The 20106-nt window shown below is 50.7% G+C and overlaps 1 protein-coding gene across 2 annotated transcripts in view; it reads right to left on the reverse strand.

Annotated features, from left to right (window-relative positions):
* The window catches only part of LOC133351500 (myotubularin-related protein 5-like), a 103228-nt gene that overhangs the window by 31093 nt on the left and 52029 nt on the right, over window positions 1-20106 (reverse strand). For both annotated transcript variants that reach the window (XM_061566760.1, XM_061566759.1), the window contains exons 9-22: window positions 15405-15518; window positions 14096-14173; window positions 12364-12477; window positions 11666-11794; window positions 10650-10748; window positions 8621-8828; window positions 7794-7909; window positions 6525-6674; window positions 5071-5139; window positions 3687-3833; window positions 2816-3054; window positions 1978-2150; window positions 1073-1146; window positions 451-649 (exon numbers count right to left, since the gene is read on the reverse strand). In XM_061566760.1, the coding sequence (XP_061422744.1) occupies window positions 451-649; window positions 1073-1146; window positions 1978-2150; window positions 2816-3054; window positions 3687-3833; window positions 5071-5139; window positions 6525-6674; window positions 7794-7909; window positions 8621-8828; window positions 10650-10748; window positions 11666-11794; window positions 12364-12477; window positions 14096-14173; window positions 15405-15518 (1909 nt within the window). The remainder of the gene's footprint in view (window positions 1-450; window positions 650-1072; window positions 1147-1977; window positions 2151-2815; window positions 3055-3686; window positions 3834-5070; window positions 5140-6524; window positions 6675-7793; window positions 7910-8620; window positions 8829-10649; window positions 10749-11665; window positions 11795-12363; window positions 12478-14095; window positions 14174-15404; window positions 15519-20106) is intronic.

Raw genomic sequence — 20106 nt, forward strand, 5'->3', positions numbered from 1 at the left:
CCTCTGTGGATACTGCTGCTGTTGCTGCTGCCACGTCTGCCGCTTTTTCCTCTGTGGCGACCGCTGCAACTTGCCAGTGATCCTGCTGCTACTTCTTCTGTGGATCCTGCTGCGGCTTCTTCTGTGCCTACTGCTGCTGCTTCTTCTGTGGCTACTGCTGCTATTTGCCAGTGATCCTGCTGCTGCTTCTTCTGTGGCTACTGTTGCTGCTTCTTCTGTGGCTACTGCTGCTGCTTCTTCTGTGGCTACTGCTGCTACTTGCCAGTAATCCTGCTGCTGCTTCTTCTGTGGCTACTGCTGCTGCTTCTTCTGTGGCTACTGCTGCTACTTGGCAGTAATCCTGCTGCTGCTTCTTCTGTGGCGACTGCCGCCACTTCTACTGCTGTTTCTGCCGCCGCCGCTGCTGCCGCTGCTGCTGCAGCAGTGGCTGTGCGCGAGCACGGCGCTCACCCAGGGGGTCGCTGGGCGCCCCACGGAACATGACGCGGTAGGTGGTGAGGAAGACGGCTCCCTCGGCGGGCAGGAGCGGGGGGCCCCCCAGCAGGCGGCCCCCCGCCGTGCCGTCGCGCCCGTCGGGCAGCAGGACGGCGCGGAGGCCCTCCATGAGCAGCTCCTCGCCGGGCAGCAGCAGCGGGCGCACGATCTTGGGCTGCCGTGGTGACGGGGTGATGGAGTGGGGGGTGAGGTGAGGGTGGAGGGGAGAGAGAGAGGAGGTGGTGGAGATGAGGGAGAGGTGGGGAGGAGGGAGTGAGGGGATAGAGGGTGAGGAGGGGACATATGGGGGGGAGAGGGAGTGGTGGGTAGGAGGGGGTGAAAGGAGAAAGAGAGTGACAATGACAGAGAAAGAGACAGATAAAAAGGAGAGACAGGGACAAAGAGTGAGACAAGAGAAAAGATGTAGATTAACAGAGAAGGGTAGAGAGAACAGACTCAGTATTGGCAGAGAGCCCAAAAAATATAGGCATGCTGTGCGAGTGCATGTGTGTGTACGTGTCCATGTATGTGTGTGTTTGTATGTGTCTCTGCAGAAGAGCCATGCTGCTTGTGAGCACACGCGACCACACTGCGTCACCTTCTGAATGGGCGGCAGGCGCTTGCTCTCCCGGTGAACAGCTTCCAGGGACTCTAAGTGAAGGGCGACGATCCCTGCAACAAACGTGAACGGCATCGAGAGTTCACGAGCGACCAACGCGCGCGCGCGGCGAGTTCACGCGGACAAACTCGTCAATGTGCAGAGTTACCGTGAGGGTTTTCAGACGGGGTGCTAAGTCGAGCTCAGTGAATCATCACCGATGTCAGTCATGGTCAGGAACTGAACTAAAGTAGCCCCCCCCCTCCCGGGGTTCATAGAGCAGTGAGCTCATCACCACACCACTGCTCCCCCAAACTTTGCTGACGTACGGAATATTCATGCAGGAGGAAGGGAAAAAAGGGAAGAAAGGGGAGGAGGAGGGGGAGAAGGGAGGAGGAGGGGGAGAAGGGAGGAGGAGTGGGGTGAAGGGTGCCACCGTTCAGTGTGACTTTGGATAACGAAATTGGGGACGAAAACATTCGCCAGCAAAGTGTTTTGTTTAGTCTCTCAAATTTAGTAATCTTTGGGAGAACGTAATCAACCAGGTAGGGTGTTGACTGTGATGTTATCTGTGTTGTACTGCATTAAATTTCTAAGTTTACTAGATTTGTTTTCTCATTCATTCATACCTGATGTTGCAATCGAAACGTCGTATTCTATTTAATTTAATTTCTTTTTACGTGACTTTACCGAAAGAACCAAAGAGTGTTTTATTTCGTTTTACCGAGCGACGGCTCCGAGGGGCCAAACCGAGCAAGCGGGAAACCCACAGATTGAGACCGTGCACTAAAAACGCTGGCCACGCACGTACATGCATGTAAGATGCTCAACTTCTTTCGCACCGTACGTAGCCAAACAGCGCTAACCGGACGCGCGTTAACACCGCCGCCGCCGTCATCGCTCACCGGGCAGCATGGCGTCCAGCGCTCGGACGTGCTCGTTGGTGACGCCGCACTCGGTGCACACCTTGTCGGCGAAGCGCATCACGAAGCGCGTCACGGTCCCCGCCACGTCGGCGCCGTCCGCCTCCTCGAAGCCGCTCTCCATGTCGAAGCTCTCGCCCACGCTGCCCCCCACGCTGGCACGGGGCGCGCACCACGTGCACACTCACTCACTACACTACTCAAGATGGCACGCACCACGCGCACACTCACTCACTACACGACTCAAGATGGCACGCACCACATGCACACTCACTCACTACACGACTCAAGATGGCACGCACTCACACCACTCACACGCTGCCCTCCTAATAGGAGACACGCCTGTGCTTGTCCTCCTAACCTCTTCCTCCCTAACCAGACACCTGCATTGCATCGCTCTCTCCCGAACCAGAGACACGCCTGTGCTCGCCACCTGTTCCTCCTAGCAAGACACACCCCGTCCCGCATGGCCTCTCCTCTCCTCCCAGCAGCAAACACACCTGTCCTACGCCTCCACCGCAGAGGTCGCAAACGGGTTTTGATTCCTTACCCGTACCCGTACCCGGCCGCACCAGGGGTCGCAAATGGGTACCCGTACCCGGCCGGTACGGGTACCCGTTACCTACCCGTACCCTACCCGAAATGAGTGACAAACGGTTACTCACCAGTGACTCACGGCCTACCCGTACCCGGCCGCACCAGGGTCGCAAACGGGTACCCGTACCTGGCCGGGTACGGGTAGCCGGGTATCGGGTAGGGTATGGGTATCGGGTACCCGGTTGCGACCTCTGCTCCACCGGCATCCCCCCCCAATCCTCACCTGTTGGTGGGCACGCTGTTGCTGCCGCTCTCTCCGTCGCAGGTGCCGCTGGCGCGCAGGAGGCCACGTCCGCGGCTCGTGTCGAGCGGCACGAGCAGGCAGGCCATGCGGTGCGCGTACTGCACCGCCTGGCTGAACACGACGCCCTCCTCCGCCGCCTCCTCCTCGCGCCGCCGCTCCGCCCCCACCGGGCGCCACGAGCGCAGCCGCTCGGCGGCCACGTCCAGCGCCGAGCGGTCCTGCCGCGAGGATTTCGCGCGGTTACGTCCCCCCCACGCCGACGCTGCCGCCCCCCCCCCACCTGCCCGCCCGCCCGCCCGCCCCGTGCTTCTCTCGCTCTACCCGCAACAAAAGCAGCGACACGGCCTAGCGGGAGCGCGTCCGCCGCTTGTTGTAGAGTTTTTGAGCCAGTTTCTCTCCAGTACAAGTTGTCATTTTATCTGTTCCGGATGCATGATGGGGTGAGTTTAGAATCATAATATTTATGGAGAAATCCGATGAGCTATGATTCCCTTTTTCACTAAAGTCCAGTCGGGGTAGGTCAGAAACATACAACAGAGTATAGGAAAGGTAAGCGAATCACAAAAAATTAATATACGTAAAAAAGTATATAAGTTCAAATTGCATAAGTACACCAATTCCCAAGCTTAGGCAAGGCAGCAAAACAACAGCAAGAACAGTCCCGGACCACACGAAGACAACGACACACAGTCACTCAATAGAATATTACATTAAATTAGAACTGTCGATGCATGGGTAAGGGTGAAAGAAGTTACAAATCGCATTTGCAATTGGAGTTAACCCCCAACGAAGGCTCCGACCCCACGGCCGGGCTGGGGCGCGGCCCCCCCACCGCGACACGGAGCGTCACCTCGCTGTCAGGCTGCGGGAGGTACAGGGCGCGGATGTCTCTCTGCACGTCGTTGTAGAAGGCCGCCTCCCAGAACTGCGTGTTGGTCCACACCGGGTGCTCCTGCACGCACGTGTAGGCAAACTGCACCACGCCCGGGCTCAGCTTCTGCAGCGGATAGGGGAGGAAACGCGCAGTACGGCGGTCACTGGCTGAGCGCGTGGGCGGATGTCTGGGGGGCTGAGTGCGTGGGTGGATGTCTGAGGGGCTGAGTGCGTGGGTGGATGTCTGGGGGGCTGAGCACATGGGTGGATGTCTGGGGGGCTGAGCGCGTGTGTGGATGTCTGGGGGGCTGAGCGCGTGGGCGAATGTCTGGGGGGCTGAGCGCGTGTGTGGATGTCTGGGGGGCTGAGCGCGTGGACGGATGTCTGGGGGGCTGAGCGCGTGTGTGGATGTCTGGGAGGCTGAGCGCGTGGGCGAATGTCTGGGGGGCTGAGTGCGTGGGTGGATGTCTGGGGGGCTGAGTGCGTGGGTGGATGTCTGGGGGGCTGAGTGCGTGGGTGGATGTCTGGGGGGCTGAGTGCATGGGTGGATGTCTGGGGGGCTGAGTGCGTGGGTGGATGTCTGGGGGGCTGAGTGTGTGGGCGGGTGTCTGGGGGGCTGAGTGCGTGGGCGAATGTCTGGGGGGCTGAGTGCGTGGGTGGATGTCTGGGGGGCTGAGTGCGTGGGTGGATGTCTGGGGGGCTGAGAGCGTGGGTGGATGTCTGGGGGGCTGCGCGTGTGTGTGGATGTCTGGGGGGCTGAGCGCGTGGGTGGATGTCTGGGGGGCTGAGCGCGTGGGCGGATGTCTGGGGGGCTGAGTGCGTGGGTGTATGTCTGGGGGGCTGCGCGTGTGTGTGGATGTCTGTGCGTGGGTGAGTATCTGGGTGGAATATTGAGTGGTTGGGAAGGTGGTTGGGTGAGTGATTACATGTCTCAGCAGGTTGCTGGATGACTGATTGAGTGAGTATCAGAGTGTGTGGCGATTAGTCGGTAAGCAAATGTTCGGGTGGGCGAGTTGGCGAATGGATGGGTGGGTGAATTGATATGTGGCTGGATATCTGGCTGACTGGATGGGTGGCTGGGTGAGTGCATGCCTGGGTTGGGCGGGTGGGTTCGTGGGCACGTGTGTCGGTGGCAAAGAAGATTCATCGAGTGTCTCGGCGGAATGCTGTGGCGCTGGCTGGTTGAGCATCTGGGGCCTGGCTGGATGGATGAGTGGGTGACCGAGTGGTTGGTTTAGTGTGTGGGTAAATTTCAGTACTACTGGCTGGCTTGGTGGCTATGTGAATGGGTGCGTAGCTGGCTAGGTGGCTGGGTTATAGCCAAACAGAACCTTCCTCTGGCTATCATCCCGATCGCTCACCCTACAGAAAACGGAGGTGATGGGAAGCAGGGCAGCTGCCACCCCATATTCGTCCATGCAAGAACAGTCCTGCGGGGAATAAAATACCTCCTGTCACATCACCGTACGCATTCAAAGCAGAGAGACCACGTGATGCCGAGGTTAGAATATTCGACTCGGTTTCGGAAGGTTGCGAGTGCTAGTACCGGTCGACGTTGACCTGGCCCTTCATTCACCCTCGTCATTAAAACGAATATCACTTTGTGGGAAGTCAATCTTCAATCTTGGCGGTTCTATGGATATAACCCTTGCAATTTCCACACAGGTCTCGAACCTGCGCATGTTGTCTAATTCCTGCGTTCCGCTTTCTGTCTCTCAGTGATATTCCAAGCATGCACATTTCCTAGCTTGTCTGTGCACCTTTTAGCTTTTGTTCCAACTTCTTTGTCAATATTCACACTTCTGGTCCACGTGTCGGAGTAGGTAATAAATACATTGATTTGCATCTCTCTTCTGTAAGCACATTGGCAATGCTGCTTCTCATTATCACATTCAGATTTCCAAAAGCACTCCAATCTTCCTCTTGTCCACCTCTTAATTTCATTATTTGGATTCCTGTGCACCTTGAACAATTACCCCGAGGTACACATACTCTGATTGCGTTTTATAGCTGTGTCCCTCGCACAGATATCTTCCGTCGTCTAGCGCAAGCGTTATTCACGACCTTTGTTTTGCTCATATTTGCAGCCTTCTTTACAAGTCATAACGGAGGGCACATTAACCCTCTCAGCTTTGCCGACGGCATGGTCATCACAGCGGCAGAACAATATGGGTTTATCTCACTCTCAAAAACAAAGATCCCCCGTATAGCCTAAACAGACTATTGGGGCCAGTGCTGTTAGCGAGAACCTATGAAGGCCGGCATGGTACCACGTCCGCCCTCCAGTGGCAACATTTACATACCGTACCAGGAACTAATTTGAGGCTTAGTCAACAATATTTACACACCGTACCAGGAACTAATTTGAGGCGTAGTCAATCTAGGGGAGACCTAGGACTGCTTTAGATAATCGTCACTTTGTGTCGGCCACCAAAGAGGTAGCCGGGTTCATAGCACAGCACGCTAACCACTACACTACCGCTCCCCATCAAGACAAATTGAACTGTCATTTCCTTAGGTTGAAAGCTCATTTCTTTAGAACTGCTTTTTGTGTTTAGTTTGTTGTCCTTCCCTGCAGCTCCGATTATCACGGTTGGCTACGTACGGTGCGATAGAAATTCGGCATACACAGATACATACAAGGCAGACATCCACAAACATCCTCGAGATTTACATACCCCCCCCCCCCACCAGCGCCTCCACCTGCCGCGCGGAACAGAGAGAGAGAGAGAGAAAAGACAACGAGCGTGTCGGCGAATATCAGAGCACCATTCGCCGTGCCACGCTGCGGACCCGGCAGTGGGCGGGCGCTCACCTGCAGGGCGCAGTTGACCATGCGCACGACGTAGTCGAACTGCTGGTGGTCGAGCACGGTGCGTGGCTGCTGCGCGTACGAGCCAAGCTCCTGGGCGAAGGCCTGGCGCGCCAAGCGGCCCTTGAGCGCTCGCAGGGCGGCCGGCAGCGCCTGCGTAGCGGAGGGAGCGAGGGGGGGTGGGGGGAAGCGGCGAGAGACCGGGAGAGGCGATTGTCTCTCGGCACGCAGGTTTCCGCAAAAAAAAAGTACGGTTCTTAATCGACTCTTTTGGGCGAGACCACGTAACCATCCAGCCGAGATTACGCCGCGAGACCCCTCACCACCCGATATAGGCAAAATAATAAAATTGTGCAAGCGCCAATTGTTAAAAGTGCCAATTGTTAATGTGTTAACCAACCGGTTAAGTGGAAAAATGATTCTCGCAGCCAAATTTGGCAATTAGATGCCCATCTAAAAATACTATGATTACTTTTATCATCATTATTTGAACTATCACCATTACTGTCAATAACCATTATCAGTCACCATGATCATCATCAGCAGCAGCATTATTATGGACAAGCAAGGATTAATCAATTTAGATGACTCAAATGCTATGCATACTAAATAGAAATGTTGCTGTTAAGCTCAAGCTGGGTCCTTCAACTGTATGGAGTGGCGAGATGTTAACTACCTCGCCTGGTATACAGGAGGTCGTTTGTTCGATCCTGACGCCTGTATATTTGGAGTTCGCATGTTCTCCACGGGGTCGCATCGATTTTTCTCCGGGTCCTCCGGTTTTTCCCTCCACATTTAGAGACATGTTTTTAGAATATTTGGCTGCTATAAATTTCCACCTGATAAGCCACTTCATTGAGCTATCATTTGTGGCCAGGTCACTTCGAACAATATCTAAAAGCTCAGTGGGCCTTACCTGGTGAAATAAACATAGTTTAGTGTCCACCAGTTGGCCAATTAATAAAATTCGCGTATGCTGGCAGACCATGTAACTTGATGTCACGAGTGCAGACGTGATGGTATCACATGGCTTCATGACGTTATAACCCACGTACATCAACAGCCGTGATCTATCCACTGGTCTCCACAAACTGTCGCCATCCCTGTACAGCCACGCGGATTCAAAAATCCATCACGCGCCTGCACACAATCTCATATCATCGCTCCATCTCTTTGGGAGATGTCCGCTGATGTCCGACTTGGTGTTAGCGCTGCCCCCATCTCTCACAGCACTCTCCGTCATTGTCAAGAGCCCACAGAGGGACGGGATACCTTCTTGGCCTCCAGCAAGTTGTTCTCAAAGATATAGGTGATGCAGTTCTTGATGACCTCCAGCCGCCGGGCGCTGTTCAGCACGGCGCACACGCCGCTCCTGTCCAGCGCAGACGCTGGGGGGACACAGCAGGAGACGACATCCGCACACCGTTGGGCAACGTCCACGAGCATCTCAGAGGTGCCGGCGGCTCCGTGCTCAAACCTACGAGCCGCCCGGCCACCCCTTGCTCCGTTAAATTAACCTTCACACAACCCCCATCCTGAGTGCAATGGAACAACTCCACCTATCAGCCATGGCCAATCTCGACCACCTGGTTGACACACGCTTAAAGCAAAGAAGGCAGATTTTAAAAGATCCATTCCTCAAGAACCCATTTAAACCCCCCCCCCCCTCACGTCGAAGGCCCCCGGGCCCAGTGTGGCCAGTGCACACAACCTTGATAACTGTGCGAGATCCCCCAGGCAATATGCACAGCTCCTCGTCGTCCCATGTGTTAGCCACTCACACCCTCCCCTCTCATTTTCCCCCCACCCCTCGTGAGTTTGTTTAGTACAAAAGTTCAGCCAACGCTGTAAAAATCCCAACATCGAGCCCTGTAAACAAGGACGCATGCATGCGCGCGCACAAACACACGTGACCTGCAACACCTGGGCAGTGTGTTTATTGTTGGAATATACCACGCGGTTGGGAATGCAAATAAATAAAAACCTCTTAAAAACAAGCAATAACTTTCACGCCCGAAGCGTACGCTCGCTCGCGGGGGGAGAGCGGACGAGGAGCCCGTTGGGCGCGGCCGGGGACCGCTGCCATCGCCGCCACTCACCAGCGGGCGGCCCCGCGGGCACCACGGCACGCCTCTCGATGCGCGCGCTGGCCGGGGTGGCGCTGCGCTGGCGCGAGGACGCGTCCGCGGCGGCGCGTTCCAGCGCGTCCGCGGCGAGCGGCGGGAACGGCTGCTGGTGCAGGCGCAGGTGGGCGCCGTCTGTGGGGCGGGGCACCTTGTGGTGCGACAGGTGCGGGTTGGGGTTCTCCTGCCGCGGGGAAGGGGGGGGGGAAGCAGCACGACAATGCGGTGAGGTCGAAGACGAGGCCGAGACATCGGCATGGAGCGATTCCAATTCGTTACGATTTGATTGTTTAGCTCATGATAAACTACCTCGCCTGGTATGCAGGAGGTCGTGGGTTCGATGCCGACCCTGACGCCTGCTGTATATTTGGAGTTTGTGTCTCTCTCTCCCCATTTTCGTGTGGATTTTTCTTTGGGTCATCCGGTTGTTCCCTCCACATTTAAAAACGTGCGTTAAGAGTACTTGCCTGCTACAAATTTTCACACGCCAAGCAACTTCGTTGAGATATCATTTGCGGCCAGGTTGCTTGTGAAAAAGAACTACAAAGCTCAGTGGGCCCTACCTGGTAAAATAACAATAAATTTCGATTTAAAGCTTTCGTGACTGCAGGGATTCATCTTCTTGGTTCTTTCGGTAAAGTCACGTAGAATGTAAATAATAAAATAATAAAAATAAAACATAATAAAATAATTCTCAATACGTTTTGGCCACAACGCAAGCAGCCGTCCTCAGGTGAAGAACAGGTCTGTCAGAAAGACAGGTCTGTCAGAAAGACAGACCTGTCTTTACTTTATTAAGTTTTATTTATATTATTTTAATATTTCCATTCTACGTGACTTTACCGAAAGAACCGAGAAGAAAAAAAACAACAGTTTATCGTTTTAAGTGTAATCAGATCGTGAGCCTCAGCATTGATTGATTTTGATTCGTTCAAATGTTTTGGGTTACTTTTTTTTTGTCAGGCTTTAGGCAAAACATAATTGGACCCAACAATAACAGACGTTACAAACGAGACTGACGATAGAGACGAGCCAGGCAATAAGTGAGACGGCACGGGTGAGACATTAGCAATGAGAGTTGGCGGTACAAACGAAACAGGCAGTAGAAATGAGATGATGTCAACAAAGACAAAAAAAAAAGCAATTTTTGAATAAACTCGTGATTTATGAATCAGAAAAAATTACCTAATCACAGGGCGGGAGGGGAATTCGATAATTTCCCGCCTGCCGTGAGATTATCATGGCCTAATGCCTTTGATGGCACCATATCAATACGCATCAATGTATCCCCACACAGCATGCAATCGAGCATGAATCTCAGCAGACTTGATGCACTCTTTCAGCATTAACGTCATCACGGATTTCCGCTTGATCCACGTCAGTCGTCTTCTCGGGGGTCACAGCGGTGCCTCCGTCTGGCTGTGACTGACGCTGTCTGGCGCACGGCTGCGATGGCTAACCGAGTTAACAGACGGCGGTGGCTACGCACGTGGCCTGCAGTCCGACATTGTGGAAGCCGCGAGGGTCGGTGGATCATCACAAAGATGTTGTGAGACCCCCTTCCCGTGTGCGTCGAGGTGGTGCCCGCACCCCCAGCTCGCGAGAATGCAGTACGGAAAAATGTGGACTCTATCCCTTCCGTCTGTACGGGTATAGAGTGTTATCCCCACAAACGTGTGAGGTTTTCTCCGGGTGCTCTAGTTTCTTCCTCCCACGTGTAAACACTCATTATATTGCCAAAAAACACCTTGATACGTAGAGGACCGCAGAACTTAAGCAATTATTGCCACCGGCTCACCGCCTCGCTACCTTCCTGCTGGTTCCTCACGCCTCTGGGTCATTCTCTCTCTTTGAGAGCAAGTAAATACGTTGAAATTATTATTATTATGAAAGGTGGTTTGTCTCTAAGCACGTTTGTTCGCATGATCGACTTTCGTACGACTCATATATTGGTTTATTGACAGATTAAATGGCCAATTGAACGATGAATTAGTTGGTTGCTCACGTTGCTGTACAGCTGATGAGCCAGCTCCATCACGTGCTTCAGCGTCTTCCTCCGGTCGCCCTCCTCCGCCCGCATGCGGTCCACTTCAAACGCCACCAGCTGTGGGAAACATCATGGCCAAGCCGGCTCATTCACACTCTGCACAACACCCAGCAGCATCAGGAAACAGAATATAACCTGGATCCTACCCTTTTAATACAGCGCGGTGTATATACCTACGTGCAATGTGAATTGTCCGTTGGCTTTCTCGACGGTGAATTTGTTGGACTGGAATAGACTGGTCGACTTTAGATATTACACAAGTTCCATCACCTCCTTCATGCCCCCTCTGCCTTCAAGAACTAAAGAACAAAACAACTCCACGCAGAGATGTGCCTGAGTCAGCAGTAGAACCCAGGTCCATCTTGCTGTCAGGCACACGCATTACCACTTCGCCACCCTGCCGGCCAGATTAAAATAATGGTCATCGTTACGATCATCCCCACCGATGAGAATAATGATGATCAGTGTTAGTGCTGTTGTGATGTTGCTCGTAATGATGGTAAAGATGTTGGTGATATTGTTTATAAAAAACTTTACCCCTGGCACGTCACGGGAAGGGGAACAGAGTCAGTTACACAAAAGGGCAGCAGACAGGGCAAGGTGACCAGGAAAGGGATTGCTGGGAAGTAAGTCCCTAAAGGCAGACGGAGACGGCACGGCTCAAGATGAGCATCAGGGAGAAAGAAAGAGCGCCGGGCAGGAAGGGAAGGAGGGGGAGAAGGAACGAGCGGGCCGAGACGTCGGGGATGATGAGAGGGAGGGAAGAGAGAAAGAGAGAAAGAAGGAGTGAGCAGAAGCAAGCTGCACGGACAAGCCTCTGTTTTCACAGGGGGCGGGGAGAGGGAAGGGATTAAGAGTGGGGGGTGGCCACACAGAAGTCACGTGATTTACAGGAGGCTGGTTTAGATCTACAGATTGATGGCCGCACTTGGACGCTTTGCGAGTGAAACCGGAGCTGCATTGAGGTGTAGGACCTCGTCAAAGATGTCGCAGGGACGGTAGGGGGGGCCCCTGTCGGAGATGAAGGTGGCGAAGGACATGCCCTCGAGCAGCCGCGACAGGAAGTCGTCCTCCACAAGGCCCCGCTGGCCCAAGAACGCTGACTGCAAATGCGCACACACGTAAAAATGCGCAGGCACATTTACACACGCGCACATGCGTACACGCGCACGCACGCACTTCAACACATGTGCGCACACGTTAACATGTGCACACACACGTACACACATTTACACACGCACAAACATTTACACTCGCACACGCGTTAACACGCACAAACATGTAAACGTGTTAACATGTATATGGGGAAAGGAAGTTAAGTGGTTAGTGGACCGCACTACGAAGCCGTCGGCCCGAGTTCGATTCCTGCTCAGGACTAACACCAATGGCGAATAACTGAACTGGTCCTGGGGCTCCCCTATAGGTTTAATCAGCCTTAAATTAATACCTGATGCAGTGTAGAAACTTACAGACCGGGGAAAAAAAGGCGTCTGGGCGTGGTTCTCGCCACACGACCCACGAGTGCGCCATGCCTGCCCTTCATTGCTGCTCACTGACAGCACTTGGCCCAGCAGTCTAGAGAGGCTACGAGGGGGAATCTTCGTCTCTGTGTGCTCCTCCTACGCTGGGGCGACAGCTCTCACTCCCGGCCACGACCCCGTCACATAATCACCTTGTGGAAGCGCAGCACGGGCGTGGGCTGCACTCGCACCAGCTGCAGGCACGAGCGGTAGCCTTGCAGTAGGCGTCCGAACAGACGCAGGAAGATGGCACGCAGCTCCTTGTCCTGGGAAAATACAAAAACACAACTTCTGCGTAGGTTTTCGCGGTTGCGGTGTGCACTGCCCCGGCGTGTTTTGGCGTCGTTCCGCGCGTTGTTCGGCACGATGTCCGACGTTTCGTTCTGCGTGTTGGGGGCGTCTTCAGGAAACGTTTCAGCAGCACGTGCAGTGGAAAGTCGGACTCCGCGGTGATTACATGGTAAAAGCCGAAAGCTAATCTAAACTGTTTTATTTTACCAGGTAAAGCCCAATGAGCTATAGAGCTCTTCTTCAGAAGCAAAACCTGGACATAAATGATAGCTCAACAAAGTAGCTTATCAGCATGTGGAAGTTTATAGCAGCCAAATACTCTAAATGCACTCTGTTTCTAAATATGGAGGAAAAAAAACGGTGGACCAGGAAAAAATCCACGTGACCAATGGGGATACCAGGCAAACGCCAAACATACAGCAGGCGTCAGGGTCGGGATCGAACCCACAACCTCCTTTATACGAGGCAAGGCAGTTAACATCTTGCCACGCATCGGAGAACCAACACGCACACGTTAACGACCATGTGCGAGTTCGCGGCTCTGTGTGCCCCCCAGCCCCCACTTTAGACAACTCAAGCGACAGTGAGCATTCAGGAATACTTTAGTTCTGCCAATGGTACGTGAAGGGCGACCATCATGAAGCAATACATCAGCTCAAGCCATCAGACTGAGAGCTGTGCTCACAGAGCTGTCATCCAGAGGACGACGCTGGACGAGACAAACTGATGCATGGCGTAACGCTCAGTGAAATGCATGATCTTACAATAACTGTTGGTGCTTACGTAAAAATACGAAATGATGATGATTATTAGGCCGGCCAAGTGAAATTACCCCCATGACCAAACATGCTTTCGCGCAGCTCTTATCTCCATTTGTGACACTGAACCAGTGGTGGAAATTCCACATTTCCATGGCGAGTACCAATTTCCTTTGTGTTTTACTTTGTATAGATCATGGACAGATGATGACGATGATGATGAATGCTTGATGATGATGCTTACAATGCTGCTGCTGTTACTTCTGCTGTTAACGATAATGATTAAGGCAGAACCTGGCTCAAATATGAAGTAACTATAATCTCGATGAAACAACAGTCTACAACAGCCAAGTCAGAACTACTTTGACTCTCTATACAGCAGCACAGGAGTTGGCAAGTCCTAAGACCGTCATCACATTACAGTGTTGTGGAAAAAAGCCCCCACCACATTCGTAAATAAACCTGTGGCTCTAAAAGGAGAAGCATAAAATAGGCGGCGTTTTAGGGCACGACCCTTCTTCATGGCACAGAGAGAGGCCAGAGAGTCACGGTGATTCGTAAGAGTTGCAGACAGCACTTGTTGATGAGCAATACATTATGATGACCAGTTTTTAGATCCACATATAGTTAGCTTAATATCAGCCACTGTGCAACAGCTGAAAGCCTTTAAGTAATCAAACACGAATGTATATTAAAAGTATCATTATTTATCATTGTTAGAATCCACAAAGTGCACCAGGCTCTGAGAATTCCTCCAACAGTGGTAAAAGAGGCACGTGTGAGAAGGCAGTGATATTTTTGTGTTGTCGTTCCCCCCCCCCCGCCCGGGCGTTACCAGTCTGTCGAGGGGCGAGCAGGCAATGCAGGAGGGTGGGAAGGCATTGTCTGCGACCCCCAGGTCTGGGTTCAACACCTGCAACACAGGGCCCACAACCGTCATCTCAACGGCACCGAGTGCTTGCCACAAGCGAACCACAATACCTTGCTGATCTCGTCAAGGACGAGTCACCTTCACAGCAGCGGCTTATGTCGAGCCATCGAACAAAGATCTTCACCGCATCGCTCGGTTCCAGATGCGCTTCTGTGGCCGTCTGGAATGCTCTTCCTTCCGATATTAGGAAGCCACTGGAGCTATGCACTTTTAAATCATCTAGATTGAAAACTCATTTCATTAGAACTACTTTTTGTGTTTAGTTTGTTGTCCTTCACCCGCAAATCCGATGAGCACAGTTGGTTACGTACGGTGCGACATACATAAATACATACACTGAGGCTCCACGTTATTACTGTTAAGTGCAGAGCTCTGTCGCACCGTCAACGCCACGCAACGAGAAGAATACAAACGCACGCGTGCAGCAGCAGCCCTGTTGCCAATCCACTGCTGGATGAGGGTCTTCCCCACACCACGCACGTCGTGGGTGTTTTTCGACCGTACTTAATCACGCTCGTCAGTGTGAGTTCGTAAAGGCGGGGGAGCCAAAGACGTTGAAGAAATAATACGGTACAACATATATACACAAGGAACGCAGTGATTCGCTCCTCCCTCCACGGTTTGCTTGATGAACTGTCACAATTCGGGGGTCACAGTTTGATGCAAGAGCCGATTATTTCTTTGCCTCGTTTTTAAGTCTCCTTTGGAATTTCCAGTCACATTTTTTTTTCAAATCTTTGCTTGTTGTAATAGTCTAATGATGAAAGTGCACGAATCAAATTATTTGGTGATGCTGGCAGCGGCGCATTCGATCGAGTAGCTAAACAATGCCACGCGTTCGCCAATAACACTCTCGCCTTCAATTGAAAAAATATATATTTAATAAGCGACGTTTCAGGCAATGACCGTTCTTTATTGCGTCGGATGTTGGATTTCTTGTTAAGCGTAAATTTGGATGTTATTTATATGCAAAGAATTAAAATTATTCCACTGCTGGATGAAGGCCTCCCCATGCTGTGTCGATCATGAGGGCCATACTTCACTACGCTTGTCAGTGCACTTGTGTGAAGGCGAGGAAGGGGCACAGGACGAGTCCAATTCTTGACACCTCGCTGAATCACCGGGGGTAGAGGAAGTGGCGAATAGCACCACCCCTTGGGGTCACACCCGGTCAGACACGTGGGTGCGCGGACTGTCGTTTTGGTGTCAGTACCATGGACAGCGCCGTCAGGGTTTGTTGCAGCAGGGGCTCGGGCAGTAGAGGGAGGTGCACGCATTCGGGAACGGCCACCGTGCCTCCGTCCAACTCCACTACGATCACGTCCAGCTGCGACGCACACCAAAGACAAAGATTCCAAACCCGTATAGCCTTAACAGATTGTTGGGGCAAGCGCTGTTAGCGAGTAGCACATATGAAGGTCAGCAAGGCACACGAGGGGGTGGGTTGCCATCACCATGCCCGGCCGCCTTTGCATACCAAGTGGCGATGTGTACACATTGCACCAGGTACTCATTTGAGGCCGAGTCGACCTAGGGAAGGCCCAGATAATCGTCACCGGTGTTGGCCATGAGCGAGAATCGAACTCGGATCGCCTGATACATAGCACAGCGCGCTAACCGCGACACCACCGCACATCACCAACACAACCGGCAGGGTCAATGTGAGATTTATTACCATCATCGTGACCTCAATAACAATAATATAATACAGTAAAACCTTGGATTGCGAGTAACTTGGAGTGCGAGTGTTTTGCAAGACGAGCCAAAATTGGAAATAAATATAATTTGATAAACGAGCGAGGTCTTAAATTTCGATTTAAAGCTTTCGTGACTGCAGGGATTCATATTCTTGGATCTTTCGGTAAAGTCACGTAGAAGGCAATACGAGTAGTACGGTATACGCTTTGTCTGCCAAGCGTCACGTGACCACAACTGATAAACGAGTGCTTTGATATACGAGTGCTTTGGATTACAAACACGTTTCCAGAACGAATTATGCTCGCAATGCAAGGTTTTACTGTACATAACTTTAATTATATCAATGATAATCACCACCAGCAGGGTTCAGTGTGATATTCATCATCTACATGACCGCTTTTATTCATGTCCTGACCTCAATCATGTCCTTAACAATAGTAAACATCAGATTCATCATATCATTGATCAACACTTTGACAATGAACAACATCATAATCCGCACCCACTGGGCTTCTATACAAACTCACCGCAATCATGTCAACTTCAGCAGGAATAATAATCAGTGCCATTGTGAATATCATCATCATTATTATCATCATCACATCAATCACCTGGATGATCATTAACACAATAATCTCAACAACCAGATTAATGTGATCATTATCATCTCAATAATCACCTTCATCATCTTCATTACCGTCTCAATAATCACCTAGATCATTGGCATATTAGCATGCTATCGTACTCTGCATCGCCATCGTCATTATAATCACTTTCCAAATGATCACCACCAACTAAACATCTTGATCACATCATTGTTTTCCCTTTTCATCTAAAAAAACACTATAATCACCATCATAATCATTATCTCAATCATAACTAAGAATATAAACAATGATAACTTTCATCATCACCACCACCACATAATAAAAAAAGTTTGACTCTGAATTTTATCCTATTCTTGCATATGATGGCAGCAATATGTTTAGGAGCTAAACGCCAATGTCGAAGTCTGCTCGCCACCATAAAGATTTCAGCAGAGATTTTGTGTAGTTTTGCTATTCCTCCTTTGCAGGAGCACACACTACAGTAATTGAATATATGGTCCATAGTTTTGGTTGCATAACCACAATCGTACTACTGTGACCTGTCTTTAATTTTCCACTCATGAAGGAGATGTGCGTATCGGCCTGTTGATGTTCTGTTACACCAGTGGTGTATTCGAGGAGAAAGCATGTCAAAGCCAGGTGGTGCGATGTTTGGGTCTCGAATGATGTGTTTATTCTGGATGTCCGCCTTTCTTCCACGCTGTTCGCACAGTAGCAGCCTTCCGGATCTGGCTGAGATTCTAGGATGGTGACAGCAGCCCGATCCCAGAAGGGGGATCGGGACTTTGAATTTCCATAACGTATCACCTCTGTGTATTCTAATGCTTATGCAAGGTGTCCCACAGTTTAGCTGTGACCTACTCATCAAGTAATTGCTTACAGGAAGAAAACCCTGCACATTGCATACAAACCATAATGCATATAATATATGTGTAAGTATGTGGTAAATCAATGGGCTCACGTGTTGTGCTCTCACACACACATACGTGGCTCGAGTATTTCCACTACCTCTCTCTCTCAGCAAGAGCGAGCAGCTCAAAATCAGAAAGTTGCGAGTCAAATCCCATTTTTTTGTTGTTGACTCAACCCATTATCCCTCCGCCGTTGATAAAGTGAGTACTACTTTGTGGTGACGACATCGGCTCAAATCGCCTCCCGCCATAGGAACGTAGAATTTCTTACCACCGGCTCAGGGCTATAAGCGGGACAGTAGCACTGCCTTAAGGCTGACAAGAGCAAGAAATCACTTTGACTTTTGACATTCTGCTCTGTAATGCGAGCAAGGGCAACGGTCATGTGAAGGTCACGTACAAACTCTTGGAGCAACATTTGCAGAGTCAGGATCTCAAGGACAAAGACGCAGCTGTTCGGCAGCCAGCTCGCTCGGCTGTTAAGCGGCAGCTCATGTTCTTTGCACCTGAACAGAATCAACATTGTATTGAATTGAAAAATATTAATATTTTTGTACTGGTTTTGTTTTTTGTTTAATTTTACAGCTGCAACCAGAACGATCCTAAGTTAAAAACAACACTTCCTGATACTCGAAACTGAATTTGCTTAACATCACAAGTAAGATCATCCGAAAAAATTAAGTCTCGAAACTCAGTGTGACTTTCCTGCCCCCCCCCCCCCGTACATGAGCTACACGTTCATATTCCCCCCCGAGGTACACATTACGTCGTTAATTTCCACAGGATAAAGGTAAATAAAGTAAGGGTCGGAGTGTGCTGTAAATATTAACATTCAACGTGACGTCATTACACCACGTGACAACAAAGCTTAACACAGGATAAGGCTAAAAACGAATATTTACAAATAAAAAGCCTCACCGAGTCTCAAGAATAATTTTCTTGATGTTCCTGTCCAGGATTGTTGACCAATTCCATATTGGGTATTTTTTTTGTGTGCGCGAGGACATCGGATCGACTGGAGAAAACCCGCGTATATTAGGAGAAAGCACCCTTCATGCCAGACAGAAACTGTAAGGTGCAACACCGAGTTTCTGTACTGCCTTCAAAAGGCACCATCTCACGGTCTGCAGCTCAATCTCTGCGTGATCGGAGAACCCCGCCTCCAGATGAGTGCCACCACGGGAGGTGTGGTCAAAACGCTCGGCTCACAATCAGGACGTTACGAATGGAAGTGCCGGTTGGGGATCAACTTAGGTCATCGTCTCTTCGGGTTGAAAAAAAAAGGTACCAATTTGTGAAAATTCGACAGTGGTAAGCCAATTTTTAACGGTCCCCTGCCATATGAATGTGGAATTTCCACTACTGATTTGGCTACCAACAGAGATAAGTGCTGCCACCAATACTCATTGACCAGTAAGACAATTTAATTTTACTGATGTCATTAAAACTATACCTCAGCCATTAGGGAATTATTTTAATTGTTTTCTTAATTGCCCCAAATATATTCCAAATAGTTGGGGCCCGTATGAAAAAAATATAATAGGTTTTACCCTTTCTGGCAATAAAACAGGTGTTAAGATGTTCAAACACCAAATAGAAACCTTTTGCAAGGCATCAAGTTTGCATTAACCACACGTACATGTGGTGAACATGCCCAACAAACATGCATTGTATTTGAAACTGATTGGCCTACACCAGAGACAGCCTTCTTTATGGCCTAGACCCGCCAGTGTGGCAACATCTGTGGCACTAAAGGTTTGCAGCCTTCTCCGTGTGCTTGATTATATACCTTAATTCCCATAATCAACAGGGTAGTTCAACCTCTGGGTCACTCGTTGCTCTCTAGGCTCCGCCTCCTTCCTCTCTATGCCCCACCCCCTTCCTCCTTAGGCCCCACCCCTTCCCGATGAGGTGCCACCTGATAATTGTTTTTTTTACCCTTCTATCTGGCAACAAAACTGACACCTTTTTTTACAAGGAGTCGTGTTTGCATAGACCACAATAACTGCAGTCATAATGCAAACAAAAAACATAACTGATAATGTATGCACTGTCCTTGAAGTTGATTGGTCCAATCAACTTCAAGGACTTCAAGGACAGTGCATATATTATCAGAGTTATGTTTTTTGTTTGCATTATGACTGCAGGTATTGTGGTCTATCCAAACATGACTCCTTGTAAAAAAGGTGTCAGTTTTGTTGCCAGATAGAAGGGTAAAAAAACTATTATCATATTTTTTACTGGCAAATGAGGTTCCAATGGTGAGGTGCCACCTATTCCCACTTTCGTCTCAGGTTGCTTTTCTCTTTTTTAAATCCTTTATATTAAGTTCGCTTGCTTGCGTGCTTGCGTGCTTGCGTGCTTGCGTGCTTGCGTGCTTGCGTGCTTGCGTGCTTGCGTGCTTGCGTGCTTGCGTGCTTGCGTGCTTGCTTGCTTGCGTGCTTGCGTGCTTGCGTGCTTGCGTGCTTGCTTGCTTGCGTGCTTGCGTGCTTGCGTGCTTGCGTGCTTGCTTGCTTGCGTGCTTGCGTGCTTGCGTGCTTGCGTGCTTGCGTGCTTGCGTGCTTGCGTGCTTGCGTGCTTGCTTGCTTGCTTACGACCGTGCAAATCTTTCGGTCGTTTTTAACCCACTTCCCGTGATCCAATCGAGCTGACATTTTGCACACAGACTCGTTGTGCGAGACAAATTTTTACACTGTTT

Source organism: Lethenteron reissneri, chromosome 37 (genome assembly GCF_015708825.2).
Source record: "Lethenteron reissneri isolate LAM-NWPU_2019-01 chromosome 37, ASM1570882v1, whole genome shotgun sequence".
NCBI classification, from domain to species: Eukaryota; Metazoa; Chordata; class Hyperoartia; order Petromyzontiformes; family Petromyzontidae; genus Lethenteron; species Lethenteron reissneri.